General features: G+C 50.2%; 1 protein-coding gene across 2 annotated transcripts in view; it reads right to left on the reverse strand.

Moving 5' to 3' along the window:
• HRH2 (histamine receptor H2) overlaps positions 1–26,626 on the reverse strand; it is a 53,571-nt gene that overhangs the window by 7,478 nt on the left and 19,467 nt on the right. For both annotated transcript variants that reach the window (XM_047090937.1, XM_047090947.1), the window contains exon 2: positions 22,682–24,260. In XM_047090937.1, the coding sequence (XP_046946893.1) occupies positions 22,682–23,757 (1,076 nt within the window). In that variant the 5' untranslated portion in view covers positions 23,758–24,260. The remainder of the gene's footprint in view (positions 1–22,681; positions 24,261–26,626) is intronic.

The raw sequence follows: 26,626 nt of genomic DNA on the forward strand, positions 1-26,626 counted from the left end.
ACGGACCGTGAGATCGTGACCTGAGTTGAAGTCGGACGCTTAACCGACCGAGCCACCCAGGCGCCCCTCTTGCTTTGCTTTAAATTGCCTTTTCTCGCCTCATTCTCTTTCTTTCTTATCTTGTGGAATCTCTAGCCTCTTATAAAATAATTTTAAGATGCATATTTAACATAATAAAGGCTAGTGGCGTGGAGCCCTCCTCCGCTCCTTAGTTTGCCATCCATGCCAGCTGTAAGTTGGGATGAGACATTCAGCCAAATTTCAATATTGTGTAGACCGTACTAGGTTACAGAGTCCAGAGAGACTGGTAGGGTTAGTATTTCCTGACCCCCTCCATAGTCCCATGGCCCGTCCCGCCCTGAGCCCTAACCCTTGAAGCTAGGGTGTAAATGGGGGTTCTTGAGGGCACGTAACGCAGTGTCCACACAGTAAGTGCCTATGGTAAGCAGTTGTCGTTTTCACCTTTTCCTATCATCGAGTCCCCTTCTCTTTGGGATCCAGCCTTCCTCACTCTTTGCCCACATGAGGGAGGGGGTTGACCTCTTACTCTTCGCCCTGACTCCAGGCCTGGGTGCAGAGGTAGACACGTGACCCCCTCCCCCAGCCAACAAAACGTAGGCCTGTAACTTTTTGGTTGCAAAAGTTGGAACCATAGGAAAGGACACATTTCCCACTGGACCTGCCAAGGTGGTAAGATGTGACCTCGGAGCTGCTGGCGGCACCCCAGGGAGACTCTGACCGAGGCTGAAGTTAACACAGGGTGGAACTGAGTTGAAAGGGGGAGAAGGATGAATTTCTGACGACGTGTGTGCATTGGGAGCCAGCCATCCTTGAAGCTACTCTTGTTCTCTGCAGTTATATGAGCCGGTTCCCCACCTCCACCAATCCCAGCCTCTTTTAACTGGGATTCTACTGCTGGTGGTCAACAGTGTCCTAGTAATATTCCTAGAATCTGAATTTGAATCTGAATCTGAATCCCCTCTTTTCATACGGAGGGTGTTACAATATATTCAGCCACCCACAGTCTGGATCTCATTTCAGCGCCACGCTCTGTAGAGGAAGCCTTGCCCAGGTCCTCCCTGAACCTGGGTTTTCTCATCTGTGAAATAAGTTGATAAGAGCAACCTCACAGGACATACCGTTAATGACTGTCAGTGCCCTTTGCTATAACCTTCTATTGCTTATAGTACAAATTATCACACAGAACCACCACGTGCACGCATCCCTCTGCTATTACTTCTACCTGTGTCTTTGCACACGTCCCGTTGCTTGAAATGCCTTTCTCTTCTTGCCGTTCAACTTCTACTTCTGTTTCAAGGTTCTGTTCAGGCATCACCTCCTGCGGGAAGCTGTCTCTGAGGCTTCCCGGGATCGCCGAAATCTGCCCCAGCTCCTGGAGCCCCTCTGCTGAGGCCCTGACCTCCTTGGGTTAACTATCAGTTTCCCTGTCTATTTCCCAGACTAAAGCCAGGCAACCGGACCTCTAGTCTGCATCCCACTGTCCCAAGTTTATCGTAGGCGTTCAGCCATGTGTGTGAAAAGGAAAAACCCAATAAATGTCAGTTTCGACAGTGATTCTCCCATGTTCCGACTTCCCCAATTCACAGATTGGCAGAAACAGAAGCACTTCCCCTGCCATTCTGGCAGTGCCTCTGCTGTGTGAGGTAGCCCACGCCGGCTTTATTTCCATATCTACCTCTCTGCGGCTAGCCTGGAAGAGCCTCGTGGGCAGGAACGCCGGGAAGGGCAGCGAGGGACGCCGGCCGTTTCAGCCAGCACCTCTGAGGCTAGCCATGTGCCGGAGAAAGTGTGAGATTTGGGACGAGGAGTCCTGAGTGTGGTTTGAGACTTCCTCATTCTCCTGCCGTTGGGTCGCAGTCAACTCCATGCCTTCTCCTGGGGACAATTCCAGCGAAAGGGCTGGGAGAGGAAGGCCCCCCTTCCCCCTCCCTTGTCTCCCGCAACGGGCCCAGCCATTGGCTGCTTTGTACCTTAGGGTCACCGAGAACCAGCGGTCGGGGGACTGTGTGTTGAGGGTCTGGGCTCACGTCTGAACCCAGGTCCTTGCTCTCTGGTTCCCAACAACACGGCAGAACCAACCACTGCCCGTGTCAGTTTCACCTACATCCTGGGAACTGGGTCACCGGAAGTCCTTTCTCCTCTATGAGGAAATGCAAGTGGAGATTAGAAAGGGGAAGAGGCTCTCTCACATCCTCAGAGCCAGCCACAACCCACCAGAGGTCTCTCCCCTGCCTCAAGCTTCTGTCATAATGAGGGGTGACCCCCCCCTCCAGGCCAGACCCAATTTCGGGTTGCTCTGAAGTAAGCTATGAGGTGGCAATTTGGGGACACCATGACGCCCAGACACCAATCAGAGTATTATCTTCCTATACCTGTGTTCCGGCCACAAATTGATAGTGCCTGATAGGCCGAAATGACCGAACTTCAGGCCTCTCTGCTCATGAAAGAAACTAATTTTTCACGCCCTTCTCATAATTTTCTGGAAGCAAACACGGAGAATTTGCCTACACCAGCATCTGCTTTGAAGGGACGGTGGAGAGGTCTTTCTGTCCTTCAGCAGCCAATGCCAACAGCAAACTGGACAGAGGCTTCCTGCAGGAGTTTCGCTCACACGCTCGGTTCACCTTCATGCCAGACAAGGTGAGAGGCTTCCCGGAACTCCCTGGGACTCAGTTGATATAAAGAGGTAACAGTCATAAACCATTGGGCCCTTTAAATTTTCTCCCCATGACAAGGGAAATAGATGGTGACGGTCCAAAAGCTTTAGGCTCCTAAAAGGGATCTTGATTAGGGACCTCACAGGACATGCATCCCTGAGTGCTGGAGCGTCACAGCCTGGGACTGCTCTGGGAACTCAATGACGGAGGGGTTGGCTGCGACTCTAGCAGTCCCCAAGGGGCCTGCCACAGAGCAAGTATCATGAGTTGTACTGGCGAGTGAATAAGTGATTCACAAGAACTAGCATTTACTCAGTGCTCATGTGCTAGGTCCTGACTGGGCAGTTTTGCATCCTTTTTCTAGTTAACCACTGGCACTATGAGGCAAGCACTGGTGTCCCATTTCACAGACCAGAAAACTGAGGCTCTGGGCATCTCAGCGATGCCCCTAGGTCACCCCATAGCAAAACTCAAATATGAAACAACGGCCGTTGTCTCCCACCTGCACCCCCTTCCCACTGGGGCACGCTCCTTCTGGAAGACCAGACCGAATGAATTTGATAGAATGAGCTAGTATGAGAGATGTGGAGACGGTTAAGGGTGGGGCCACTGGTCTCAAGTGACTCACGGGTGAGGGTTGGTGTGTGGACACACACAGCCGTGTGGGTGTGTGAGCGCATGCCAGGGCCTGAGTGTGTCCGGGCGTGCATGGGCAAGACTGTGCGGCACAGAACCATTCCTGGCTCCGGGCCTCAGGGGAAGCGACGTGGAGCAGGTGGCATCTGAGCTGGGCCTGGGGCGATGGGTGGGAACTGAAAGGGGATGTGGGGAGGGGGGGAGGTCTCTTTGGGCAGAGGAGGCAGCCTGAGCTGAGGGCTGTGTTCTGAGAGCAGGGGTGCCTAGTTCATCCGGCGAAGGAGGAGCCCCGGGATGTAGCCCCGGGAGAGGAGACGGCACGGGATCCTATAGCCAGAACATGATGGGCGCGGTGGGCGGGTCTGCATGGGACCTGGCAGGTGCTGGAAGTTGCAGGATGTGGGGGGGGGCGGGGGGGAGGGGTCAGGAGCCCACCGATGGACAGTCTCAGCTCGTGGCCTGCCCTGGCCCTTCTCCATGATTTTACAACTATGTGGGTCAGTGAGATGGCACCCGAGTGAGTGCCAGGCATGGGGAAGGAGCATGACCCTTTGTCCCGTGTGCCCACCACGGGGAGGCTGCAGGGCGTGGGGCTGCACAGTGTTCAGGGGTGTTCTAAGACTCTCGGTCACCAGTCATGTTGAGCATTTACCGTGTGCCTGGCCTGCCAGGTGGGCACCACCCACATCTTTGCAGATGAGGGGAGCAGCCCTTCATGGAATTAAGTGACCTGACCAAGGCCACACAGCGTGTGGGTGGAGGAATGGGGTTCTTGCCATGTCTGCTTGGTCCAAAGCCTGTGCTCTGAGCCCTGAGAGAAAACAAGTGATAGCCGCCATCCCCGGAGCGACCCCCCCACTCTGGCTCTCAGCATTTATAAGTATGAGTTCATTTAATCCACACACCAACCCCATGGGGTAAGTGCTATTACTCTCCCCGTCGATGGAGGAGAAAACTAAGGCACAGAGAGGTTAGGAAACCTGCCCGAGGTCACACAGCCAGTAAGTAGAGCTGGGTGTTACAGCATGCTGGGCTTGTTGCTTGAAAAACTGAAGGCGTGGGGGGCCCTAGTTTCACTCAACCCCTCCTGTGCCTCCACGTTATCCACATCCTGCGGCTGTACTCGGACCGCCGAATAATAAAGTGCTCATGGGTTGGGCACTTAACCCTGAACTCTCCAGCACCTACATGACACATAGGATATAGTCGTTAATTTATTATCTCTGACAGACGAGGAAGTCTGGGCCCCGAGAACTTTAGTCAGTTGCTCAGCGATTCCCAGCAAGCAAGTGGCAGAGCCTTGAGGGAGCCCAGTGTGGCCCAGCTGTAAAGCTGGAGACGCCCTGCCCACTCTGCCCCCTTCCAATACACAACGTGGCTCTCGGGGAGGCCGGGCATCCTCCGTCGATCTGGGTCACACTCCGTTCCACCCTGGTCCCAGCCTTGTGCTTCCCCCGCCCTGTTGCTCAAACCCTCCAGTAACCCCCACGAAACTGGCATGCTTGCCCAAGCCTCTCCTTGAGACTACAGAACGTTTTGTAAAACTGAAGAAGGTTCCAGAGCCCCTGCCCTCTTGCACCAGTGGGTGCTTATGTCGGAAGAACCCAGGGCCCCTGAGTCAATTATCAAAGTCATTTCCTATCACTCGTTCTGCCCTACTTTTGTGAGGCAGGCGAAGTGGCATGCCCATTTTGCAGATGGGGGGACTGAGGCTCAGGCAGGCCTGGCATTTGCCCAAGGTCAGGTGTGGTCAGGTGCTGCATCGTGGACCGAGCTCCCTGCATCACCATGCTGGTCTCTTCGGTTTGAGACTTGTTTGCTCTGAATGGCTCAGGACCTGGACGTGTGACAGGGCCTCCTCTCTCTGACGGCTCCTTCCCAGCCCTTTCAAAGACTCTTCTCCCCTCTTCCCTGTCCCCTCCGCCCCCTCTGGCCCCTTCTCCTTGCATCTATGTCCTGCCCTGGCCAGCCCCCCCTTACAGCCCTTCCAAGATGCTTCCCTTATGTGGCTTTGAGGAAGTGATACCTTCAGATGTGGCTGGCGGCCGGCAGGGAGGCCAACAGCCTGTCTAAAAAACAACCGTGCACAGTGTAACAAAAGGCTTAAAATCTCCCTCCCCTTCTACCAGTAATGCTCTTCCCAGAAATTCAGTTTCTAGGGAAATAATCTGAGAGACACAAAATATCCTCTGCGTGGAGATGTTCATCACAGGGTTGCTTATAATAGCAAAAAAAAAAAGTGGATACAACAGCAAAGTACGTAGGGAAACATTTCAGTCAGTGATGAGGCCCTTCATGCACCCCTCCCCCCGCAAGCAAACTGCCATGGGCCGGTGTCCACTGAGAGATACCCCCACATGCCAGGCACTGTTCTCAGGCCTTCATATTTATTCTCTCCTTTAATCCTGACGATTTTTTTTAAGTTGGTACTTAAAACGCCCCCATTTGCAGACAAACAAACTGAGGCAAGGAGAGGCTAGGTAAACTGCCCAAGGTCAGAAGCTTCCAGGCACCCCGACTCCACCAGACTCAACCACTCCCAGAGCCGTGGCGGTGACTGATGACCATCACCAGGAGTTAGTTGTTGAGGGCAGGTCAACGTGCCAGGCGCTTCTCCCTCTTGCTAGTCCCCATTGCCATTGCTGCCCCCCCCCACCACCATCCAGGCCGGCGAGGGCACAGATGATTCCTTAGGCCCCAGACAGAAACAGCAGTGAGAAAGTCTTAGGGTGTTTGGCGTTCAAGAGCCCATGAGAGCAGTCCCCCACCACCCAGAGAGGAGGAACCCGCTGGGGACTGGGCCAGGAGCCTAGAGTTAGGTGGGAGAGTAGGCCCTGCCCCTGCCGCCCTCCCTTGGGGTCACTGGGGTGACTGGAGGCGAGGTGGGGGTCACTGAAGGATGAGTGTGGGGGTCTGAACGCACAGGGGCTTGTGCCCTACTCCCAGCTGGAAGCCAGGACAAGGGAGGGATCCCTTGCACCCCAATTCCTCTGCTCCCATGGGGGGTGCAGGGGGTCCCCCAGATCTCCTGGACCTACGGTGAGCCCCAGCACATGACTGGGCTTTGAGGCCTGCCTGCTGGGAGAGGTCCAGGGGGCTGGGAACCTGCAGCAGAGGCCAAAGCCCCTGAGAGAATGTGGTTGGTCTTCGGCAGTGCCAGATAGAGCCCAGGAGTAGGTCAGCGGTGTCCCCTGGGCCCGACCATGGTGCAAACACCATGGAGGGAACCTGGCAGGACAGGTCTATCGCGGTCCAGAGGGTGCTGTGGGGGTCAGACAGCCTGGGGAACTTCGCTTACCCTGGTGGGAAGGAGATGGTTGGGGGCGGGGGAGGAGAGTGGAGACGATCTCGTATTGAGTTGGTTCAACTTCCAAAGTCACCACGTTTACAGCTGGAAGTGACTGAGCTCTCGGACCTGGAAAGCATGCGTTTCTCCAGCTTCCACGAAATGGTCCAAGGGCACCCAGGGCGGAATGCAACAAAGAATCTTACAGCTGGGCGGGCACAGGGCACTAACAGCCCTGCTCCTTTCTCCAGCCTGGGACATTGGTGCTGTACGGACCAGCCTCACTTTTCAGATGGGGACAGAGTCCTAGAGAGGGGAGGACTTGCTCAAGATCAACTAGCCAGCACAACGGGGAGATCAGCCCTCAGAGCTCTCTCAGCAGACCACAGCACTACACGGCATCGCATTGCCCACGAGCGCACCCCTCTCCCCACGCTGTCCCTTTGCCCAGAATGGCACCTCTGCTCCTCAGCTTAGAAAATTCCAACTGTCCTTCAGGAGTCAGCTGAGACGTTCTGAGACATCACCTCCCTCTGGGCCCTTGGTAAAGGAAGAGTGGACGAATGAATCAGTAAGACTTAGCAGCCCCCAAAACAGGAGACATGTGGCCTGCTGAGGAACTCAAAGTGTGTCACCTCTTGTTGCCAGGATATTAAAGCCACGTTGGCTCAGGAAAAGCCTGAAGGGAGGAGAGAGCCATGATTTCAGGGATTGCATAAGACGGCGACAGAAATGGGGTTTCTCTTTGACTTTCCATTTGAATGTTCCCTTTCAACAATGATTAAGTATTTATAGATACTGTGTTTCCAAAATCAGTGTGGAAGTTCCCTGAACCCTCTGGGCATTGGGACTGCCTTGCCGCCCATCCCAAATGTCCATCCCTGGGTCACAATGGCACGTGTTCAGTCCCGGAATGAGGAAGACCGGAGTCTCATCCACGGGCCTGTGATGCCCAAGCCTGTGACCCTCCCTCCACCCTGCAACCTCCTGCACAATCCGTACAGAGAAGCGGACCCACCGAGGCTTTGTAGAACCACTTTTTGCTACTTTTTGCCAGTTGGGACAAACTCCCCTGTCCCCTCCTTTCTACCTCTGGGCAGAGAGTAAGTGGTCCACAAACCCCAGGAGAGACTCAGGGGCTGTGGACACCCTGAAATGCACAGTGGGTCTCAGGCATTACCCTACTCCTGTCCCCCAACGCTGCCACACACAGCCCCTACGGGTTTAATGAACACCCCAAAGCTGAGAAGCCTGTGACCCACTGCTGTTTCTGTAGGAGCAGTGGCAGCTGGCAGAAATCTTAGCTCTCTTTAACAGATGAGGAAACTGGGGCTCAGAGAGGGATGCGATCTTCTCACGGCCACACAGCCAGTCAGTGGCAGAGGCGATGAGAAATCCAGATCCCCCCATCTGCCAGGCTGGGGTTCTTTCGGCAGCCCCGCCGTGCACCTGCTCTGCACCCCTACCTGCACTCACAGCTTGGGTCGTGACAAGGACACGTTTTCCTGAATTTGCCTCCGTAACTCAGAATGATTCATTAGTATGAAAAACATGCTCTTCGCTGCCCTTGCCAGAAGATTCTTGACACAAACACACTGGGGGTTTGGCATAAAATCTCTCCCTTGTTAAGCATTTATATATAATGAGGGTTGAAATGGTCCCTTGAGACTGATCCAAGCCCCCCATTTTCGGAGGAGAGATATGAGGCTCAGGGGTCAGGGCCTGATTTGAACAATTCAGTGGCACAGCTGCGATATGAATCCACAAAGCCTGCCTTGAACTTTCCAGCTGCTCCTTTGTAGAGGGGTGAAAGAGAGGAAGGAAGGAAGGAAGGAAGGAAGGAAGGAAGGCAGGCTACCACTTACTAAGCATCTACTCTATGCTAGGTGCTTTGTATAAATTGATGCTGAGCCTTATTGCTATCCCCACAGGGAGACATTTTCATCCCTGTTGTGCAGATGAGCAAGCTGAAGCTCAGAGAGAGCAGGCCATGGGCCCGGAGTCACAGAGCCCAGCAAGTGCTGGGGCTGGAACTGACACCCATTTCTTTCCCCTACACCAAGGGTTGGCAGCAGGCCAAATCGCCTGCAGGCCAAATCCAGCCTACCAACCTATTTTTGTTGAAATGGTGGTGGTGGTGGTGATAGGGGGGAATCAATAGAAGAATAACATTTCAGGACTCGTGAAAATGATATGGAATTCGAATTTCCGCATCCATAATAAAGTTTTATTGGAACACAGCCATCCCCATTCATTTACGTATTGTCTGTGGCTGCTTTCACATCGAAAGAGCAGAGTTGAGTAGTTGCGACAAAGAACATACGGGTTGCAAAGCCCAAACTATCTACTATCTGGCTCTTTGCAGATAAGATTTGCTGACTCCTGCCTGATGCCATGCAATTTCCCAGGGAGCCTGGAAAGTCCGCAGAGCTTCCCTTGTCCCTGCGCAAGGGCGTCAGGGCTGAAACCCAGGCCTCCTCCTGTTTGCCAAGCTGTATGCCCTGGGGCTGGATCCCCTGGAGAGGGGACCTTCACTCATTTGTTCACCTGGAGTGTTCACCCTCTTCTTATGGGGAGAAAGCTACTAGCAGTGGCCCCAAATGCACAGTTCCCCTTCCCTCCTCATCACAGCCCCTGGGAAGGCAGCCCCAAAGCATGTCCCATCAGATCTGCTGCAGAAGGAGTGGATAGCGAAGGTGGGGAACAAGCAGGGGCAGGGGTCTGCATGAAGCCAGAGGGAGGGAGGGGGGATGGCCTGGGCACAAGCTGGGGCTTCTAGCTGGCTTCAAAGGCACAATTCCCAGGGAGTGAAATGAGGAGTTCTCTACCTTTCAAGTGACTCCTGGGAAGTCACTATTTATTCTCCTTGACTTTTAAGGCTGTAAAAGGCTTCCCACCTCCTCTCTCTCTCTCTCTCTCTGCTCTCCTTCCCCTAACTTCCTCTCTGGGGGTAGAAAGGAATCTCATTCCCCAAATGCTCAGAAGAGACAGAAGATGAAAAGGATTAATTTCTTGCTGTAGCCTGTCTGCTCTCCTGCAGCTGTGCTGAAGCATGAGCACTGCAGGCCTGGGAACGGGTGTTCTGGGCAGGTGGCAGGGACAAGGGGAGTCTAGGGGTCCATGATACAGCTTCATGCCTGGAGCTCCCCAAACAAGGGCTATAAATGGCCAAAAGCTTCCATAAAGCCCAAGCGCTTTAGTGAATGGGACCATGGATGCAGGAGGGGTAGAAGGAAGAAACAGAGGGAAGAAAAGAAAACACAAAACAGAAAGGAAGAAAGGAAGGAAGGAAGAAAAGGCAGACAGAAGGAACCTGGAAGACATCATGCTACATGAAAAAGCAGGGCACGAAAGACCACACATTGTATGAAATGTCCAGAATAGGCAAATCTGTAGAGATAGAAAATAGATTAGTGGTTTCTTGGCTGGGGGCCAGTAGGGGATTGGGATCGGGAGGTGATCGCCAAAGGCTACAGGGTTTCATTCGGGGGGTGATGAAAATGTTCTATGATTGGTTGTGGTGATGCGGCACAGCTCCGTGAATATACTAAAAACCAGTGAATTGTATACTGAAATGGCTGAATTGCACAGTATGTGAAGTATACCTCAATAAAACTGTTACGGGAAAGGAATAAAGATGGAAGTTGGTGTCCAAGATGGCGGCGTAGGAAGACCCTGAAATCGCCTTCTCCCATGGACACACCAAGTCTACGGCTGCACATGGAACAACTCCTGCTGACAAAGGATGGAAATGTAGCGGCACATTTCTGTCCACAACAAGGCATAGAAGGGCCACATCAAGACAGGTAGGAGAGACAGAGATGCAGTCTCACCAAAAACCTCAACCCCGGCGGGATAATTCACAATACGGGAAGATCTCATGGGTCTGGACTCTCTCTCTGAGGAGAGAGGGGTTTGTGCTACACACTGGGCACCCCAACCTGTTGCACTTGCACTGAAGAGATGAGGCCCCCAAGCATCTGGCTTTGGAAACCAATGGGGCTTACGTCCAGGAAACCTGGGGTCTGTGGAGACGAGATACTCCTTTGAGGGACTTATGGCTCATGCACAGACTCGCTCATCAGGGGACCAGCAGAAAGGCAGCAGTTTAAGAGGTGACTGGATTGTACGTGCAGGAGATGCATTTGCGAACCTAGATTTTTTGGGGGGGGGAGGGGCAGAGGGAGAGGGAGAGAAAATCCCAAGCAGGCTCCACGCTGTCAATGCAGAGCTCGACGCAGTGCTTGATCCCAGGAACAGTGAGATCATGACCTGAGCTGAAATCAAGAGTTAGATGCTTAATCGATGGAGCCACCCAGGCATGCTGCAGCCACCCAGGCGGGCTGCATTTTGCTAATCTTACAGTATTCACCAGAGAGGGCAGAGGTCAGTTAGGACTTTGGGGATGGAGGTGCTGGTGAGCGCCATTTTTGCATTTTCCCTCTACCTTGCTAGCACAGCTAGGTAGGCCCCAGCCTCAACACTCTCTGACAGCCTCACTAAAGCTGGTGGGCAAGTGCAATCCACATGGGGGATATCCCTCGATCACCTGCCCCTTGTGGCCAGAGGTGCTTGTGTTTCCGGGCCCCATGGGACCCAGACAGTTCTGGGAAGGCTACTATACCCAGGGCACTGCACAGACAGCAGACTGAAACATAAGTCCCACCTGCCTCTGACAAAAGCCCATCTACTTGTCCTAGAGCTTTAACCGAGGGACAGGCTTCAGGTTTGCCAGACATCTAGAGGCTACCGAGGCACTCTCCGGGAATGTAGGCAAGGAGAAAGCCTTCCCTCGGCCTTTACACAGCTCACTGGCATCTCTTAGAAAAGAGCTTACACACTTGCCTGGAGCCCTGATTTTTGCAACAGTTGCCCATAGGACACCTCCAGATTTCGTGGTCTGGAGGCCAGCAAGGTTTACAATTACAGTCCCACAGGACTATATATATTTGCATACTTAAAAAGCTGCTGCTTAAGGATCTGGCTTCCAATCAGCCTGAAATTAGGTGCTGCCTATGATTACTCCCTTTGGAACACTGGCAGGTCTGGGCATACCTTCAACAACAGAGGCCTATCAAGAATAAATCAGGGGGCGCCTGGGTGGCGCAGTCGGTTTAGCGTCCGACTTCAGCCAGGTCACTATCTCGCGGTCCGTGAGTTTGAGCCCCACGTCAGGCTCTGGGCTGATGGCTCAGAGCCTGGAGCCTGTTTCCGATTCTGTGTCTCCCTCTCTCTCTGCCCCTCCCCCATTCATGCTCTGTCTCTCTCTGTCCCAAAAATAAAAATAAACGTTGAAAAAAAAATTAAAAAAAAAAAAAGAATAAATCAGGATGGGGCCCCTGCGTGGCTCAGTCGGTTAAGCGTCTGACTTCAGCTCAGGTCATGAGCTCACGGTTTGTGCTGGCAGCTTCAGATTCTGTGTCTCCCTCTTTCTCTACCCCACCCCCACTCACGCTACTCTGTCTCTCTCTTTCAAAAGTAAAATAAACATAAAAAAATTTAAAAAAAAGAATAAATCAGGCTACTCAGACAATCACAAAGGTTTGAGGGACAAGTAAGAGCTGGGGCAAGGTTGAATGATAAGGTTCATTTCCTGTATAAGGCCACTCTTTCAAGACTGGGGGAGGTAGTTGTTTTGACTAATACATGGAAACAAACACAGAGAGGCAAGCAAAATGAGGAAACAGAGGGATATGTTCCAAACCAAAGAACAAGACACAAAATGTCAGAAAAAGATCTTGATGAAACAGAGATAATCATCTACCTGTTAAAGAATGCAAAGTAATGATCATGAAGATTCTTAGGAGAAGGATTGAAGTGAGAACTTCAATGAAGAGACAGAAAATACAAGAAAGTACCAAACAGAAGTGACAGAGCTGAAGAATACAATAATGGAACTGAAAAATACACTAGAGGGGTTCAAGAGCAGACCAGATGAAGCAGAAGAACAGATCAGTGACTTGGAAGACAGAGCAGTAGAACTCACCAAGAGAGAAAAAGAGTTTTAAAAAGCGAAGATGGTTTCAGAGACTTATGGGAGAACGTGAAGCAGAGTCACATTTGCTTTATAGGGGTCCCAGAAGGAAAAGAGAGAAAGGGGCAGAAAATTTGTGTGAAGAAATAATGGCTGAAAACTTCTCTAACCTGGGAGCAGAAACAAACATCGAGGAAGCTTGGAGAGCTCTAGATAAGATAAAACCAAAGAGAATCACATGAAGACGCATTATAATTGAAATGTCAAAACTTAAAAAGAGAATCTCCAAAGTAGCAAGAGAAGACAACTTCCTGCATACAAGAGAATTCCCATAAGATCATAAGCTGATTTCTTGGCAGAAACTTTGCAGGCCAGAAGGGAGTGGCATGATATATTCAAATTGCTGAAAGGAAAAAACTTCCAGCCAAGAATACTCTACTCATCAAGGTTATCGTTCAGAATTGAAGGAGAGATAATGAGTTTTCCAGACAAGCAGAAGTTAAAGGAGTTCATCACCGGTGGCCTTACATGAAATGTTAAAGGGATTTCTTTCAGCTGTAAAGAAAAGGCACGAACTAATAACAAGAAAATATATGAAAGTAAAAATATGACCAGTAAAGGTAGTGGATTAACCATGCATAAAGCTAGTATAAAGGTTAAAAGATAAAAGTAGTAAAATTAACTAAAGCTATAATAATTAGTTAAGTGATATACAAAATAAAAGAATGGAAATATGACATGAAAATCATAAAACATGGGGGAAGGATATAGAGTTTTTAGAATGCATTCAAGTTTAAGTTGCTATCAACTCAAATGAGACATCTGTATACACTATTCTATGTGAACCTCATGGTAACCACGCGGCAAAAACCTATAGCAAAACATAATGAGAAAGGAATCTAAACCTCATACTAAAGAAAGGCATAAAACCACAAAGGAAGAGAGCGAAAGAAGAAGAACAAAAACAGTGAGGAACTATAAAACATCCAGAAAACTGACAAAATGGCCGTAAGTACATACTTACCAATCAGTGTAAATGGACTAAATTTTCTAATAACAAAACACAGAGTGGCTGAAAGCATAAAAATAAGACAACGATATTCTGCCTACAAGAGACTCACTTCAGATCGAAGGACACACACACACACACACACACACACTGAAAGTGAAGGGGTGAAAAAAGATATTCCATGGAAATGGGAATGAAAAGAAAGCTGGTTTAGCTCTACCTATATCAGACAAAATAGACTTTAAAACAAAGACTGATAAAAGACAAAAAAGGGCACTATGTAATGACAAAGGGGTCGACACAACAAGATGGCAACACTTATAAATACGTATGTGCCAGCAGAGGAGCACCTAAATATAGAAAGCCAATACCAACAGAGAAACTGACAGCAATACAATGATTGTAGGGGACGTTAAAACTCCACTTTCATCAATGGATAGATCATCGAGACAAAAAAATCAACAGAGAAACACTGGCCTTAAATGACACATTAGGCCAGATGGACTGAAAAGATATATACAGAATATTCCATCCCCAAACAGTGGAATACACATCCTCTTCAAACACGTATGGAACATTCTCCAGGGCACATTACATGTTAGGCCACAAAACAAGTCTCAATAAATTTGAGAAGACTGAAATCATATCAGGCGTCTTTTCTGACCACAACGGTATGGAGCTAGGAATTAATTACAAAAGGAAAACTGGAAAAATCACAAATACATGGAGATTAAAAAACATATTACTGAACAACCAATGGGTCAAGGAAGAAATCAAAGGGAAAATACAAAAAAAAATACCTTGAGACAAAGGAAAATGGAATGACAACAATCCAAAATTGATGGGATACAGCAAAAGCAGTTCTAAGAGGGAAGTTCATAGGGATACAGGCCTACCTCAAGAAATAAGAAAAATCCCAAATAAATAATCGAACTTTACACCTAAAGAAACTAGAAAAAGAAGAACCAATGAAGCCCTAAGTTAGTAGAAGTAAAGAAATAATAAAGATCAGAGCAGAAATAAATGAAATAGAGACCAAAAAGAGAAAAAAAAAAAAGAAAAGACCAATGAAACTAAGATATGGTTCTTTGAAAAAGAAACAAAATTGACAAAGCTTTAGCCAGACTCATCCTAAGAAAAAGGGAGAAGGCTCAAATAAGTGAAATAAAAAATGAAAGAAGGGAAGTTATAACTGATAGCATAGAAATACAAAGGATTATAAGAGACTGCCAAGAACAATTATACATTAACAAACTGGACAAATTGGAAGAAATGGATACATTCCGAGAAACATACAATCTTCTAAAACTGAATCATGAAGAAATAGAAAACTGGAATAGACCGATTACCAATTGTTAAAGAGACTGAATTAGTAATCAAAATCCCCCCCTCCCACTCCCTCCGAAAAATCCTAACAAACAAAAGTCCAAAACCACACAGCTTCACTGGTGAATTCTACCAAACATTTAAAGATTTAATACTTACCCTTCTCAAACTCTTCCAAAAAATTGAAGAGGCGGGAATACTTCCAAACTCATGTTAGGGCCAGCATTACCCTGATCCAAAATCAGACATGGACACCATAGAGAAAAAGAAAATTACAGGCCAATATCCCTGATAAATGTTGATGCAAAAATCCTCAACAAAATATTAGCATGTCAAATTCAACAATACATTAAAAGGACCACATACCATGATCAAGTGGGATTTATTCCAAGGATGCAACCATGCAAGCATGGTTCATCTCAAATTAATCACTGTGATACACTACTTTCACAAAAAAATGTATAAAAATCATATGATCATCTCTGGGGTGCCTGGGTGGCTTAGTTGGTTAAGCACCTGACTCTTAATTTTGGCTCAGGTCATGATCTCACGGTTTGTGGGTTGAAGTCCTGCATTGGGCTCTGCACTGACAGCATGGAACCTGCTTGGGATTCTCGCTCTCCCTCTCTCTCTGCCCCTCCCCTGCTCATGCATGTTCTCTCCCTCCCTTTCTCTCTCTCTCTCTCTCAAAATAAATAAACATTAAAAAAAATCATGATTGGGGCACCTGGGTGGCTTAATCAGTTAAACGTTCGACTTCAGCTCAGGTCATGATCTCATGGTTTGTGAGTTCGAGCCCCGCGTCAGGCTCTGTGCTGACAGCGTGGAGCCTGGAGCCTGCTTTGGATTCTGTGTCTCCCTCTCTTTTTTCCCCTTCCCCACCCCTGCTCACTCTCTCTCTCTCTCTCAAAAATAAATAAATATTAAAATTTTTTTTTAAATCATGATCATCTCAATAGATGCAGAAGAAGCATTTGACAAAATTCAATATCCATTTATGATACAAGAAAACTCTCAAGAAAGTGGGTATACAAGGAACATACTTCAATATATTAAAGGCCACATATGACAAACCCACAGCTTACGTCATACTCAACAGTGAAAAGCTGAAAGCTTTTCCTCTAAGATCAAGAACAAGACAAGGATGCCCCCTCTTGCCATTTTTATTCAACACCATATTGGAAGTCGTAGCCACAGCAGTTAGACAAGAAAAAGAAATTAAAAGCACCCAAATTGGAAAGGAAGAAATAAAACTGTTGCTACTTGCTGATGACATGATACGATATCCAGAAAACCCTAAAGACTGCACCAAAAAACTGTTATAAATGAATTCAGCAAAGTTGCAGGATACAAAATCAACATACAGAAATCTGTTGCATTTCTCTACAGTAATAACGAACTATCAGAAAGAGAAATTAAGAAAACAGTGTCTTTAGCAACTGAATCAAAAAGAATAAAATACCTAGGAATAAATTTAACTAAGGTGGCAAAAGACCTGTACACTGAAAACTATAAAACACTGACCAGAGAAATTGAAGACACAAATAAATGTCAAGACGTTCCATGCTCATGGACTGAGAGAATAGACATTGCTAAAATGTCCATACTGTCCAAAGCAAGATTCGATGCAATCCATATCAGAATTCTGACGGCTTTTTTCACAGAACTAGAGCAAATAATTCTAAAATTTGTATGGAACCATGAAAGACTTTCTCCAGCCAAAGCAATCTTGAGAAAGAAAAACAAAGCTGGAGGTATCACACTCAGATTTCAAACTATACCACTACGCTACAGTAATCAAAACAATATGGCATTGGCGTAAAAACAGACATAGATCAACGGACCAGGATAGAGAGCCCAGAAACAAACCCACACCAACCTGTGAGCAGTGGTGGGGTGGGACTTCTACTGGGGCTCCCTAGTTCCACACCAGAAGCAGGAGAATACCCCAGCAGCTTTGCTGGGTAACAGCCAGGCACAGAGGCAGAGGTAACAAAGCAGCCAGTGGGATTCCAGTGTGCAGGGGGGCGGCCAGGCCCCTTCGTTAGGGGGGAGCTGCTCTGGGCACCTCTGCAAAAAGCACCATAAAGGCTGTTAAGAAATGCTGGAATCAGTGTGCCAAAAAGTTAGACTACTTTAGAACCCAAACGATAAGAGTAAACAAAGCGAGGCTCTTGGCGGGGTAAGCTATGGGAAACTTCCCTTCTGAGCAACACTCCTTAAGAAGAATGCGCTCACGGCTCCTGGAACTCTTTCACGCCAGCTGCATCCGCAGAGGCCGAACTTGGAGCAGCAGATGAAGTCAACCCCCCACTCTCTTGTGCCGCCAACCTCTGGCTAAACCCGGACATGCCGGGGAGACATCACGGACAGCCACAGAGCAGCAGGCTGTCGGGAACCGTGGGCTCCCACCCCTCTCGGAAGCTCCCTTGCTGTGCCCTCGGTGCGAGTTACCTCACCTCTCTGGGCCAGGGGGAGGGGCTGGGTTACCGTTAGGGGTGTCTTCCCTCTCCAACACCTGATTCAGAGCCTGTGGTTGGCTTCTGCTGTGAGGCCCGCCCCTGACACCACTATTTGGAGGGAGGCCCGTTGTGACATCCAAGTTAGAAAAGGGAACCAGGAATTTCTGCCTCCCACTAGTTCCTGGAACTTCCCTCTTTGAGTCTTGGTTTCCTGATCTCTGAAGTGAGGGCAGCATTATGCACCTCTTAGAGTTCTTGGGAAACCAGAACTAGATATTCACGCATTCATGCATTCATGCATTCGTTCATCCAACAAATATTACTGTGCCCATCCTATTAGGGATACAACAGTGGACAACACAGACATGGTCCTGCCCTTGGGGAGCATGCTGTCCGGGGGTGCAGACATTAAACACACAGAAGGCATCAAGAGGAATAAGATAGTCTGGACTGAGGCAAGGGTGCGTGGGGTACACGGCCTGTGAGGTCAGGATGAGACCTTTGTGTTTTATTCCAAGAGCATCAGGAGTGGAAATCTGCTCTCTGGCTGCGAAGGGAGGGAGAGCAGATGGGGAGGGGGGCCTGAGCGGACAGCTGACCAGGGGCCTCGGAGAAGAAAGCACCTTGCCCTCCTCGCCTTCCTTTGCATCTCTTCTCCTAGGGTCTTTCTTGAGCTCTGACTCCAGCCTGCAGGTGCTCTGTCGGAATGAGGAAGCGCCACACCCAAGCGAGACTGTTGATACTCCAGGTGCCCATGAATATTATCTCCCTGCCCTCGGAGATTACCCAGAGCAAATGAGCATGTAGAAAAAGGACCCAAGAGCCCTGGGCAGGGGCCCAAAGAACTCTGTCTACTCCTAGCTCCTCCAGTATTTGCATTGGACCTCAGATAGGTCACTGGCTTCCCCGTGTCCTCGTTTCCTCATCTGGTATCTATGGGACTAGCACTGAATCCAGGCTAAATTTAAGTCCAGGTAGCATTTACTGTGCAAAGACCCCAAGCTTTGGGGTCAGACAAGCTTGGGCTGGAATCCTAGATTCCATGTTTGAGGCTGTGTGGCCTGACGCTGGCTACTTTGCTTCTGGAAGCCTGCAGCTGGCTGAGGGCCCACACTTTGAGAACCACTGCCCTAGAATAACACCCCTCAGGGAGGAGGACCTGTGATTCGCTCATTGCTATGCCTCAAGCAGGGCTGGCGTATAGCAATTCCTTGCTGTGTGCCTGGGGCGTCGGGGCGCTGAGAGGTTTGTTTTGGCAATGGCAGAAGTGGGTCGAGGGTGGGTGTGGGCCGTGGGATGTTGGCAAGAAACAGGAAGAGGGTAGAGCTTCTAATGCCAGGTGAGGAGCTGGGCCTTGTGGTAGCTGAACATGGTCCCCAGAGATGTCCACATCCTCATCGCTGGAACCTGAGCACGTTACCTTATGTGGCAAAAAAGAACTTCACAGGTGTGATTAAGTCAAGGAATTCGGGCCGGAGAGATTATCCTGGATTATCCTGGTGGACTCTAAATATAGTCACAAGAACCCTTATAAGAGAGAGAGGCAGGAGATCTGGCTACAGATGGGAGAAGGGGATATGACAAAGGAGACAAGAGGGACAAGTGATGGGAGAGAGGGGTCGTGAGCCAAGGAGAGTAGCTGGAAAAGGCATGGACGTGGATTCTCCTCTGACGTCTCCAGGAGCAACCAGCCCCATCCACACCTTGATCTCAGACCTCCCAAACTGTTAAGAGAATCACTCTGTGTTGTTTTCAGCCACTAAGTTTGAGGTCATCTGCTACAGAAGCCCTAGGAAACGGCTGCAGACCCCTCTATCCAGGAAGAACAGTGGAGGCCACTGAGTGGGGCGGGGCAGCACATGGGGAGAGGTGACGAGGGTGGGGTGAAGGCAACCAATCAGGGGCAGGAGAGGCCACAGAGAAGGGAGGACGGGCCAGCTGGGCCCCTCCCTCCTAGAGTCTCCCGTTGGCTGGCACCCTGGCTGACCGTGTCCCTCCCTGCTCCAAGGGCAGGCCCAGGTATTCCCTTCAGAATTCTCAGCTCAGACCTCCACCCACCTCAGCAGTGATAAGGGCCTTTGGTCAGGTCAGTGCTATCGGTCATCAGGGAAGCTGGGAGCCAACCTGATGGAGGGCCACATGAGGCCCTGATACCCTGGCAGTCTCAGTGTGAAAATCAACCTTTGGCTGTTCTTGGCCTCCTGCGCCCCCCGGTCCCCACCGTCGTGTGAAACCCTCCAAAGCAGTTCACCATCCTCCTCTGCCAAACCCCTCTGCCCACCGTTTCCAAGGCCTGGAGAACAGAGCATGGCCATAGCCACACAGAACATGTGCTCTGAAGGCTTTGGCTCTGTGGCCACTGGGCGTGATCGGGGCAGGCGCAGCCTGGCTTCAGCTTCAGAGCCCCTCTCCCAGGGTGGCTGTGAAGGTCAGAAGAAAAGATGGGCATACACAGGGCGCCCAGCACCCAGAGGACAGCCAGTAATGGGGGCTGCTATCTCTCTACTCAGAATGTGGCTCAGAATGTGGCTTTGGCTGACACAGTAGCTTGCATCACTTGGGCCATTTACTTCACTTTCCCGAGCCTCACTTTTCCCATCTGTAAAGCGGAGATTAAACAAGCACCTACTTCATGGGGTTGTGGGAAAAGCGAAATGAGGTCACGAGGCCAAAAGTACCACCCTGGATGAATAAGGTCTTTCCCGTCCCCGTTTAAGGCTCAGCTCAGAGGTCTACTCCCTGGGATGGGCTCCCTGGGCCACGAGCCGCCTCATCCAGGCACCCAGCACGCTGGGTTGCGATCCTTGGCAAGTGCTGCACTGAACCGCTGCCCGTCTACTCTGCAAGCAGACCATGAGCGATTACAGGTGGTGAGACCGATGCTTGGGGTGGGGTGGGGTGAGGGGCTTGCTTTATGTCCCTTTGCACCCTTAGCACCCAGCACAAGGGTGGGGACAGGATGCCCACAGAATGATTACACACAGAAACAATGGCAAACATGTAAAGCTGGCACCCAGTGGGTACCCAGTGTCAGCTCTTGTGGCTGAGTACTTACTGAATGCTGTTCCCTAAGGATTAGGGGCGAAGGCAGCCTATAAACCAGGGGATCACACGGGTAAGAGCAGTGGCTAGTGGCATGCATGACTACACTGAATTGTGTCAATGGGCTTCTACAGTGTCTAAGCCCTTCTTCAAGGTCTACGCCCCGTGCTTTGTTCTTTGCTTCACGAGCTAAATTAGCTTTGTACTCGAGGTCACTTTCTGAATGAGGGAACGTGGAAGGACGTGGTCAGAAGGGGTCTTACCCATCAGGGCCAGATGTGGAAGTCTTTAGATCTGCATTTTGGAGAGACATTGCTGGGTGGTTTGGGGGACGGATCTGAGACGGAGAGTCTCGAGGTTAGGAGGCTGGAGCAGGAGCAACGAGGCTTGTTCCAGAAGGCTAGCAGTGGAGGGGTGGAGAGCCCAGGATCCAGGTCTATGGTGGGACACTCCATACCTGGCTGCTGCCAGGACCAGAGGGACCATGAGGCCCAGGGGTCCAGTTGGGCCATTTTGCTCCCACAGCACTCCCCAGGGATCAGAACCCAGAGGGTGTGGGTCTGCAGCATCTGTCCAAGCTTTTCTCAAGTCCGATGCTCAATTATTGAAAGGAGACAAACGTCCCATTGGGGTTGTAGAGCCTGTTCACATCTCTTGGCTCACTTGTGCATCAGGCAACCCTGGGAGGTGAGTAGGGCAGGCTGCATGAGGACGGACCCCACACTCTATGCGATGAGGAAACTGAAGCCCAAGAGGGACAGGGGCTTGCTCAAACCGCAGCGTGAGTGAGGACAAAGCTGAGACCGGGGCTATGCAGTTGACTTTCCATCCTGTTCATCACAATAAATGCCCAAAATGTCACTTCTGCATCTCCAGTGCTCAGCACAGTTCCAGGCATGTGGTGGGAAGTTGATAAATGTTTGCAGATAAATGTATGTATGTATGTATGTATGTATGTATGTATGTATGTATATGTGGATGGATGGATGGATGGACAGGTGTATGTATGTATGTATATGTGGATGGGTAGATGGACGGATGGATAGGTGTATGTATGTATGTATGTACAGATGGATGTATATGTGGATGGAGGGACAGATGGATGGAATGGTGGATGGGTCAGTCACACAGACCAGCATTCTGGCACGGTCTGTTGGAAGAGTAAGGAAAGCAACATCTGTTGAGCACTGCAATGTGCCAGGTGTTCTACCAGTGCCCATTCGTTCACCCCTCTCAACAGCTAGAGCTCCCCCAGACCTGTAAACACCCTCTCCGTGCAGTGGGTGAGCTTCCTCAGAGCCACTCAAGTGTTTGATGGGGTTTCCCTTAATACCCGCATTGGCTTTGCCACCAGTGCGTTTATCTACAGCTCATTCTGATCCTGTTTTATCTTTTCAGCCTGGATACCTCTTGGAGGTGGAATCCTGGGGTGTCCTCTCTCTTGCATCTCCTGTACCCCTAACGTCCAATGCTCTCCTAGCCTATTTTTTTTTATAGCCTCCTAGATTTTGCTCTATTCCCTTCTCCTCTCTCATGGGCCAGTACCACACCCCTCTTCACCGATGGCCCCTTCTCATCCCTCTTGTCCACACCTTACAGGGAACCAGAGCTCTCTATACAAAGCACAGAATTGCCTGGGTTACCCCCACCCTTGTTTCTAATCCTTCCACCTTCCCCTTAGACCTATGGTATAAGGTCCAAGCTCCTAGCCTGACCTTCAAGGCTGTGCCTTCCCAATTTGGCCAGTCCTCTTTCTCTTCTGACCCGAGTGCCCCTAGCATAAGAGCTGGTGCATAAGAGATGCTCAACGAATGTGGACCGAGCTGGGTTTGTGGTTACTCCCCAGGTGGCAGCATCAGCGCATGGCCATTTGAAGGTGGTCCTGGAAAGCCTGGGTGCACACTTCAGATGACGAACCAAGTGGCAGAGTTGGGCTTCAAACTCAGGGCTCCTGATTGTAAGGACAACGTAGATAGAAAAAAGGGCCCATAAGTTCTGGAGTCAGAGGGCCTCTGTCCAGGTCCCAGCTGAGTGGCCCTGGCCAGGTTCTTTGAGATTTAATGTGGTCCTTTAAAAATGAAGGTACAAGATTCTACCTCAGGGGGATTTGGGAGGACGGAACCCCACGAGGTTTGCAAAGTGCTCACGAAGAGTTCCCAGCACAGAACGTTCAACCAGCACCTGGTGAACAGCCGCCACCTAAGGGTTACCACTAGTGGGTCCCCCTCCCCATGCACTTGTCCTGCATACAAATGGCTGGGTGGTTACCTGTCTGTGGCTCCTTGAGGGGCTGTGGCCTCTGTCCCACTCCACACCTGGAGCTTCAGGGGCTTGTCTTCCTGCCGCGTGGGTTCTCGGCTTTGATTCCTGGCCAGCTGAGAGCTGCCAGACCTCAGAGTAGTGTCGTGGGCATTGTGGCTGGCAGGTCCGCAGCGGAAGAGCTGCTGGTATGCCGTGCGGAAGTCTCTGTTTAGTGTGGCGTACAGGATAGGGTTCAGGGCCGAGTTGGCATAGCCCAGCCACAAAACGACGGCTTCAAAGGCCTCGTTGATGGCATCATCCCCTCTCAGCCCACGGTAAACAAACACAGTGAAATAGGGGAACCAGCAGATAATGAAGGCTCCCATCACGGCGGCCAGTGTCACTGTGGCTTTGTGCTCCCCGATGGTAGCTGCCTTCCAGGAGCCGATATGGTGGATCCTCTTGGCCTGATCCCGGGCAATCTTGAAAATGCGGTAGTAGGTGATGCACATGACCAGCAGAGGCAAGTAGAAGGTGACCAGCCCATCCACCAAGCCATACACCAAGTTGACCTGGACTTTGCACTTGGGGATGGTGTGGTTGAAATTGCTGGTCTCATTCCTGCTGTTCCACCCCAGATGGATAGACAGAAAGGACAGGGTGATGGAAATGACCCAAATTAAGACAAGAGACACAGCCACTCGGACTGGGGTGACCAGCACAGGGTAGCGCAGGGGGTCCGTGACAGCGCAGTACCGGTCGAGGCTGATCATGAAGAGGTTAAGGATGGAGGCCGTGCAGAGCATCACATCCAGGCTGGTATAGATATTGCAGAAGACCTTGCCGAAGCTCCACCTGCAGGATAGCTGGTAGAAGGCTGAGAAGGGCAGCACCAGGAGGCCAAGGAGCAGATCAGTGATGGCCAAAGACACAATGTAGCAGTTGGTCAGACTGCGGAGCCGGCGGTTCAGGCCCACAGCCAGGCAGACCACCACATTGCCGGCGACGGTGATGAGGATGAGGACAGCGAGGACCACGCTGACAGTGATCCTACATGGGGGAGAGTCCAGACAAAAGGAAGAGGCTGTGCCGTTAGGTACCATCCTGGAACCTCACGGCTCCTTCCTCTGCCCACGGCCCCTGGCCGCTGCTCGTTCAGCTCCCCCGGGTGCCAGTTATGTCAATCACTGGGCTCTAGGCTTCCGGGAGAGCCAAAAGAAAATGTCCAGACATGGGGAGGCTACGACGACTGCCGCAGTACTGCTTTTCTAGAAATAAATAGAGCCGTCTCCGAGGAGGTATTGGGCATGAACGTGAATGAAGAAGAGCGAAGGAAGAGAGAAGGTTCTTGGTTCAAATTCCAGTCCTCGAATTACCCCCTGCAGAGCCAGCTTCCTCCAAGGACTGAAGCAGGTCTCCACTCTCCAGGTCTTGCATAGAGACTGAGGCACCAGAGCATGTGTCTGGAGGTGGCTTTGGTTTTATGCAGGAGAGATCACGTGGAGATGTGGCCACATCGTTCTCCATAGCTGATGGATGCTCCCACCCATGCGACGGGGGTCAAGGACTGCTGCGTCTGCCTCTTAGGACCACTGGAGAACAGGAGCTGAAAATGCAAGGGTCAAGTGTTGAACACTTTGCAATCAGACTAAGAGCGTGACTGATTCAAGGCGAATCCGTCTAGACCTCGATCTCCCAGCGAGGCTCCAGGAGGCACAGGGCCAATCTGGACACCTCTCCTTAGGAGGGACTGAGGCAATCAGGATACACAGTGGGAGGAGGAAGGGAGGCAGAGTGCAAGGGACTGGACCACTGTGTCACCTAGTGAGATACGGCTGGAGTGGATACTTATACGGGAGAAAGAAAGAACTAGACAGAGACTCTAGACACAAGAACAGGGACTGCATTTGCTGTTCACTGCTGGTCCCCAGTGCCTGACCCCACAGGGAGGCATTAAGCATCTAATGGATAAATGATAAAATGAATGAATAAATCAGCAAATGTAATGAATTTACTCTGATAAAGCACTGAGAACTTGACGCTGTGGGTTTTACAAAACGTCACCACACAGTAAACCAGGAGCTGACAAAGTTTCTCAGGAGCAGGCCAGGTAGTCAGTATTTTCCGCCGTGCAACCCCCAAGGTCTCTGCTGCAATGACTCAACTCTGTCACTGTAGCACGAGGGCACCTACACAGACAAGGTGCAAATGAATGAGTGTGGCTGCGCTCCCAGGAGGCTTTACTATGGATGCTGAAATTGGGAATTTCACGTAATTTTCACGTGTCACCAAACAGTGTTCCTCTTTTGATTTTTTTTCTAACTCTTTTTTTTTTTTAAATTTTTTTAATGTTTATTTATTCTTGAGACAGAGAGAGACAGAGTATGAACAGGGGAGGGGCAGAGAGAGAGGGAGACACAGAATCCGAAACAGGCTCCAGGCTCTGAGCAGTTAGCACAGAGCCCGACGCGGGGCTTGAACTCACGGACCGTGAGATCATGACCTGAGCCGAAGTCGGATGCTTAACCGACCAAGCCACCCAGGCGCCCCTCTAACTCTTTTTAAAAACGATTTCCAAACTATTTAAAAATGTAAAAGCCATCCTGAGCTCACAGGTTGCACAAAACCGGGCAGAGGGCCAGATTTTGCCCGCTGTCATAGTTCGCCAGCGGCACCTGCTCTAAACGTCTCTCTAAATCTTACTTTTCTTATATAGCAGCACACGTCATCGGTCAGCCAGCACAGAGCTCACTCAGCCTCTCCAATGGCTGCACAGCAGCCCGTGGGGTGGCTGGCCATGGTTATTCTATTATGCCCTTATCACGAGTATTTTGGTGGTTTCCAGTTCCTTCCTCCCTCCCTCCCATCCTTCCTACCTTCCTTCCACCTGTCCCCATGCAAACCCCACTTCAACAGAATGGCTGCACACACAATACTTCCTGGTTAAATCCCAGAGACTCCCTCCTACTGGTGGCATCCTATGATCCCAACTGATGAAAACAGCTAAGGCCCTGATGATTCCCTTTCACACAAGCTGATCCTGATTTTCCAGACAGCAGCTAGCAGGCAATTTACCGCAACCTGGGAGCGTGCAGAAATCAAGCTGACGGTAGACCCCCTCTCAGAAGCAAGCTAATCGCCATGTGACAAAAATTAAGCCTCTCTTAGGCTCCGGCCTGGAGCGGTTTTGCAACCTGAATACGAGAAGCATCATTTAATCGTAACCACTGTGTTGGTGCAAGGATCACGGCCTCTTGGTCACCTTCTGCCACTCCAGCTGGTTCAACCACCAGGCCTTGTGAGCTGGGCCTCTGGGTATTATTTTTAGAAGATCTTTTCATTACATAAATAACACAAGCAGCATGGCTCTCACTGGTACATTTAATTAACTGTGGGGGGGATAGCAGCAAAGCTCTCTTTTTTGAGCATCCCTGTCTCCAAAAGCAATTTTTTTTCTGAGTCTCTGTATACCTCTTATACAGGTATAGGTATTTGTGCCCTGGGACCAATGTTTTCCTTAGCGTTCGGGGTTTTCAAACCTGAATCGAAGCAGTCTCTCACATAATTCAAACTTCATCTGCCCTCCCTTCTTTCCTTCTCTTCCTTCTGTCTGTTCTTTTCAGCAAATACTTCTTTCAGAACGTAACGTGCCAAATGCTGTTCTAGGTGCTGGGGGCACAACGATGAACAGAGCAGCGGTAGTTGCATTTTTCAGGATGTCTCAAAGAAGAACCACTCTGCCGAGTTTCTATTTTACAGCCCAGGTCCCAGAAGTTTCCGGTGACCTCTCGTGAAGGCAGGTGAGCATCTGATGGATATGCGTTCGCCTGGAGCTTAATCCATCCTGTGCCTTCTGGGTAGAGTGACTGCCCTAGAGGGCCACGGCACCACAAGATCATTATCATTATTTTCATCATCACAGCTAACATAAAAAAAAACCAACACTTTCTTGAGCTTTCCTTTCAAACTTCC

Source organism: Lynx rufus, unplaced genomic scaffold, assembly GCF_022079265.1.
Source record: "Lynx rufus isolate CCGP_SWC_20201006 ecotype Redwood Valley unplaced genomic scaffold, mLynRuf1.p SCAF_1, whole genome shotgun sequence".
NCBI classification, from domain to species: domain Eukaryota; kingdom Metazoa; phylum Chordata; class Mammalia; order Carnivora; family Felidae; genus Lynx; species Lynx rufus.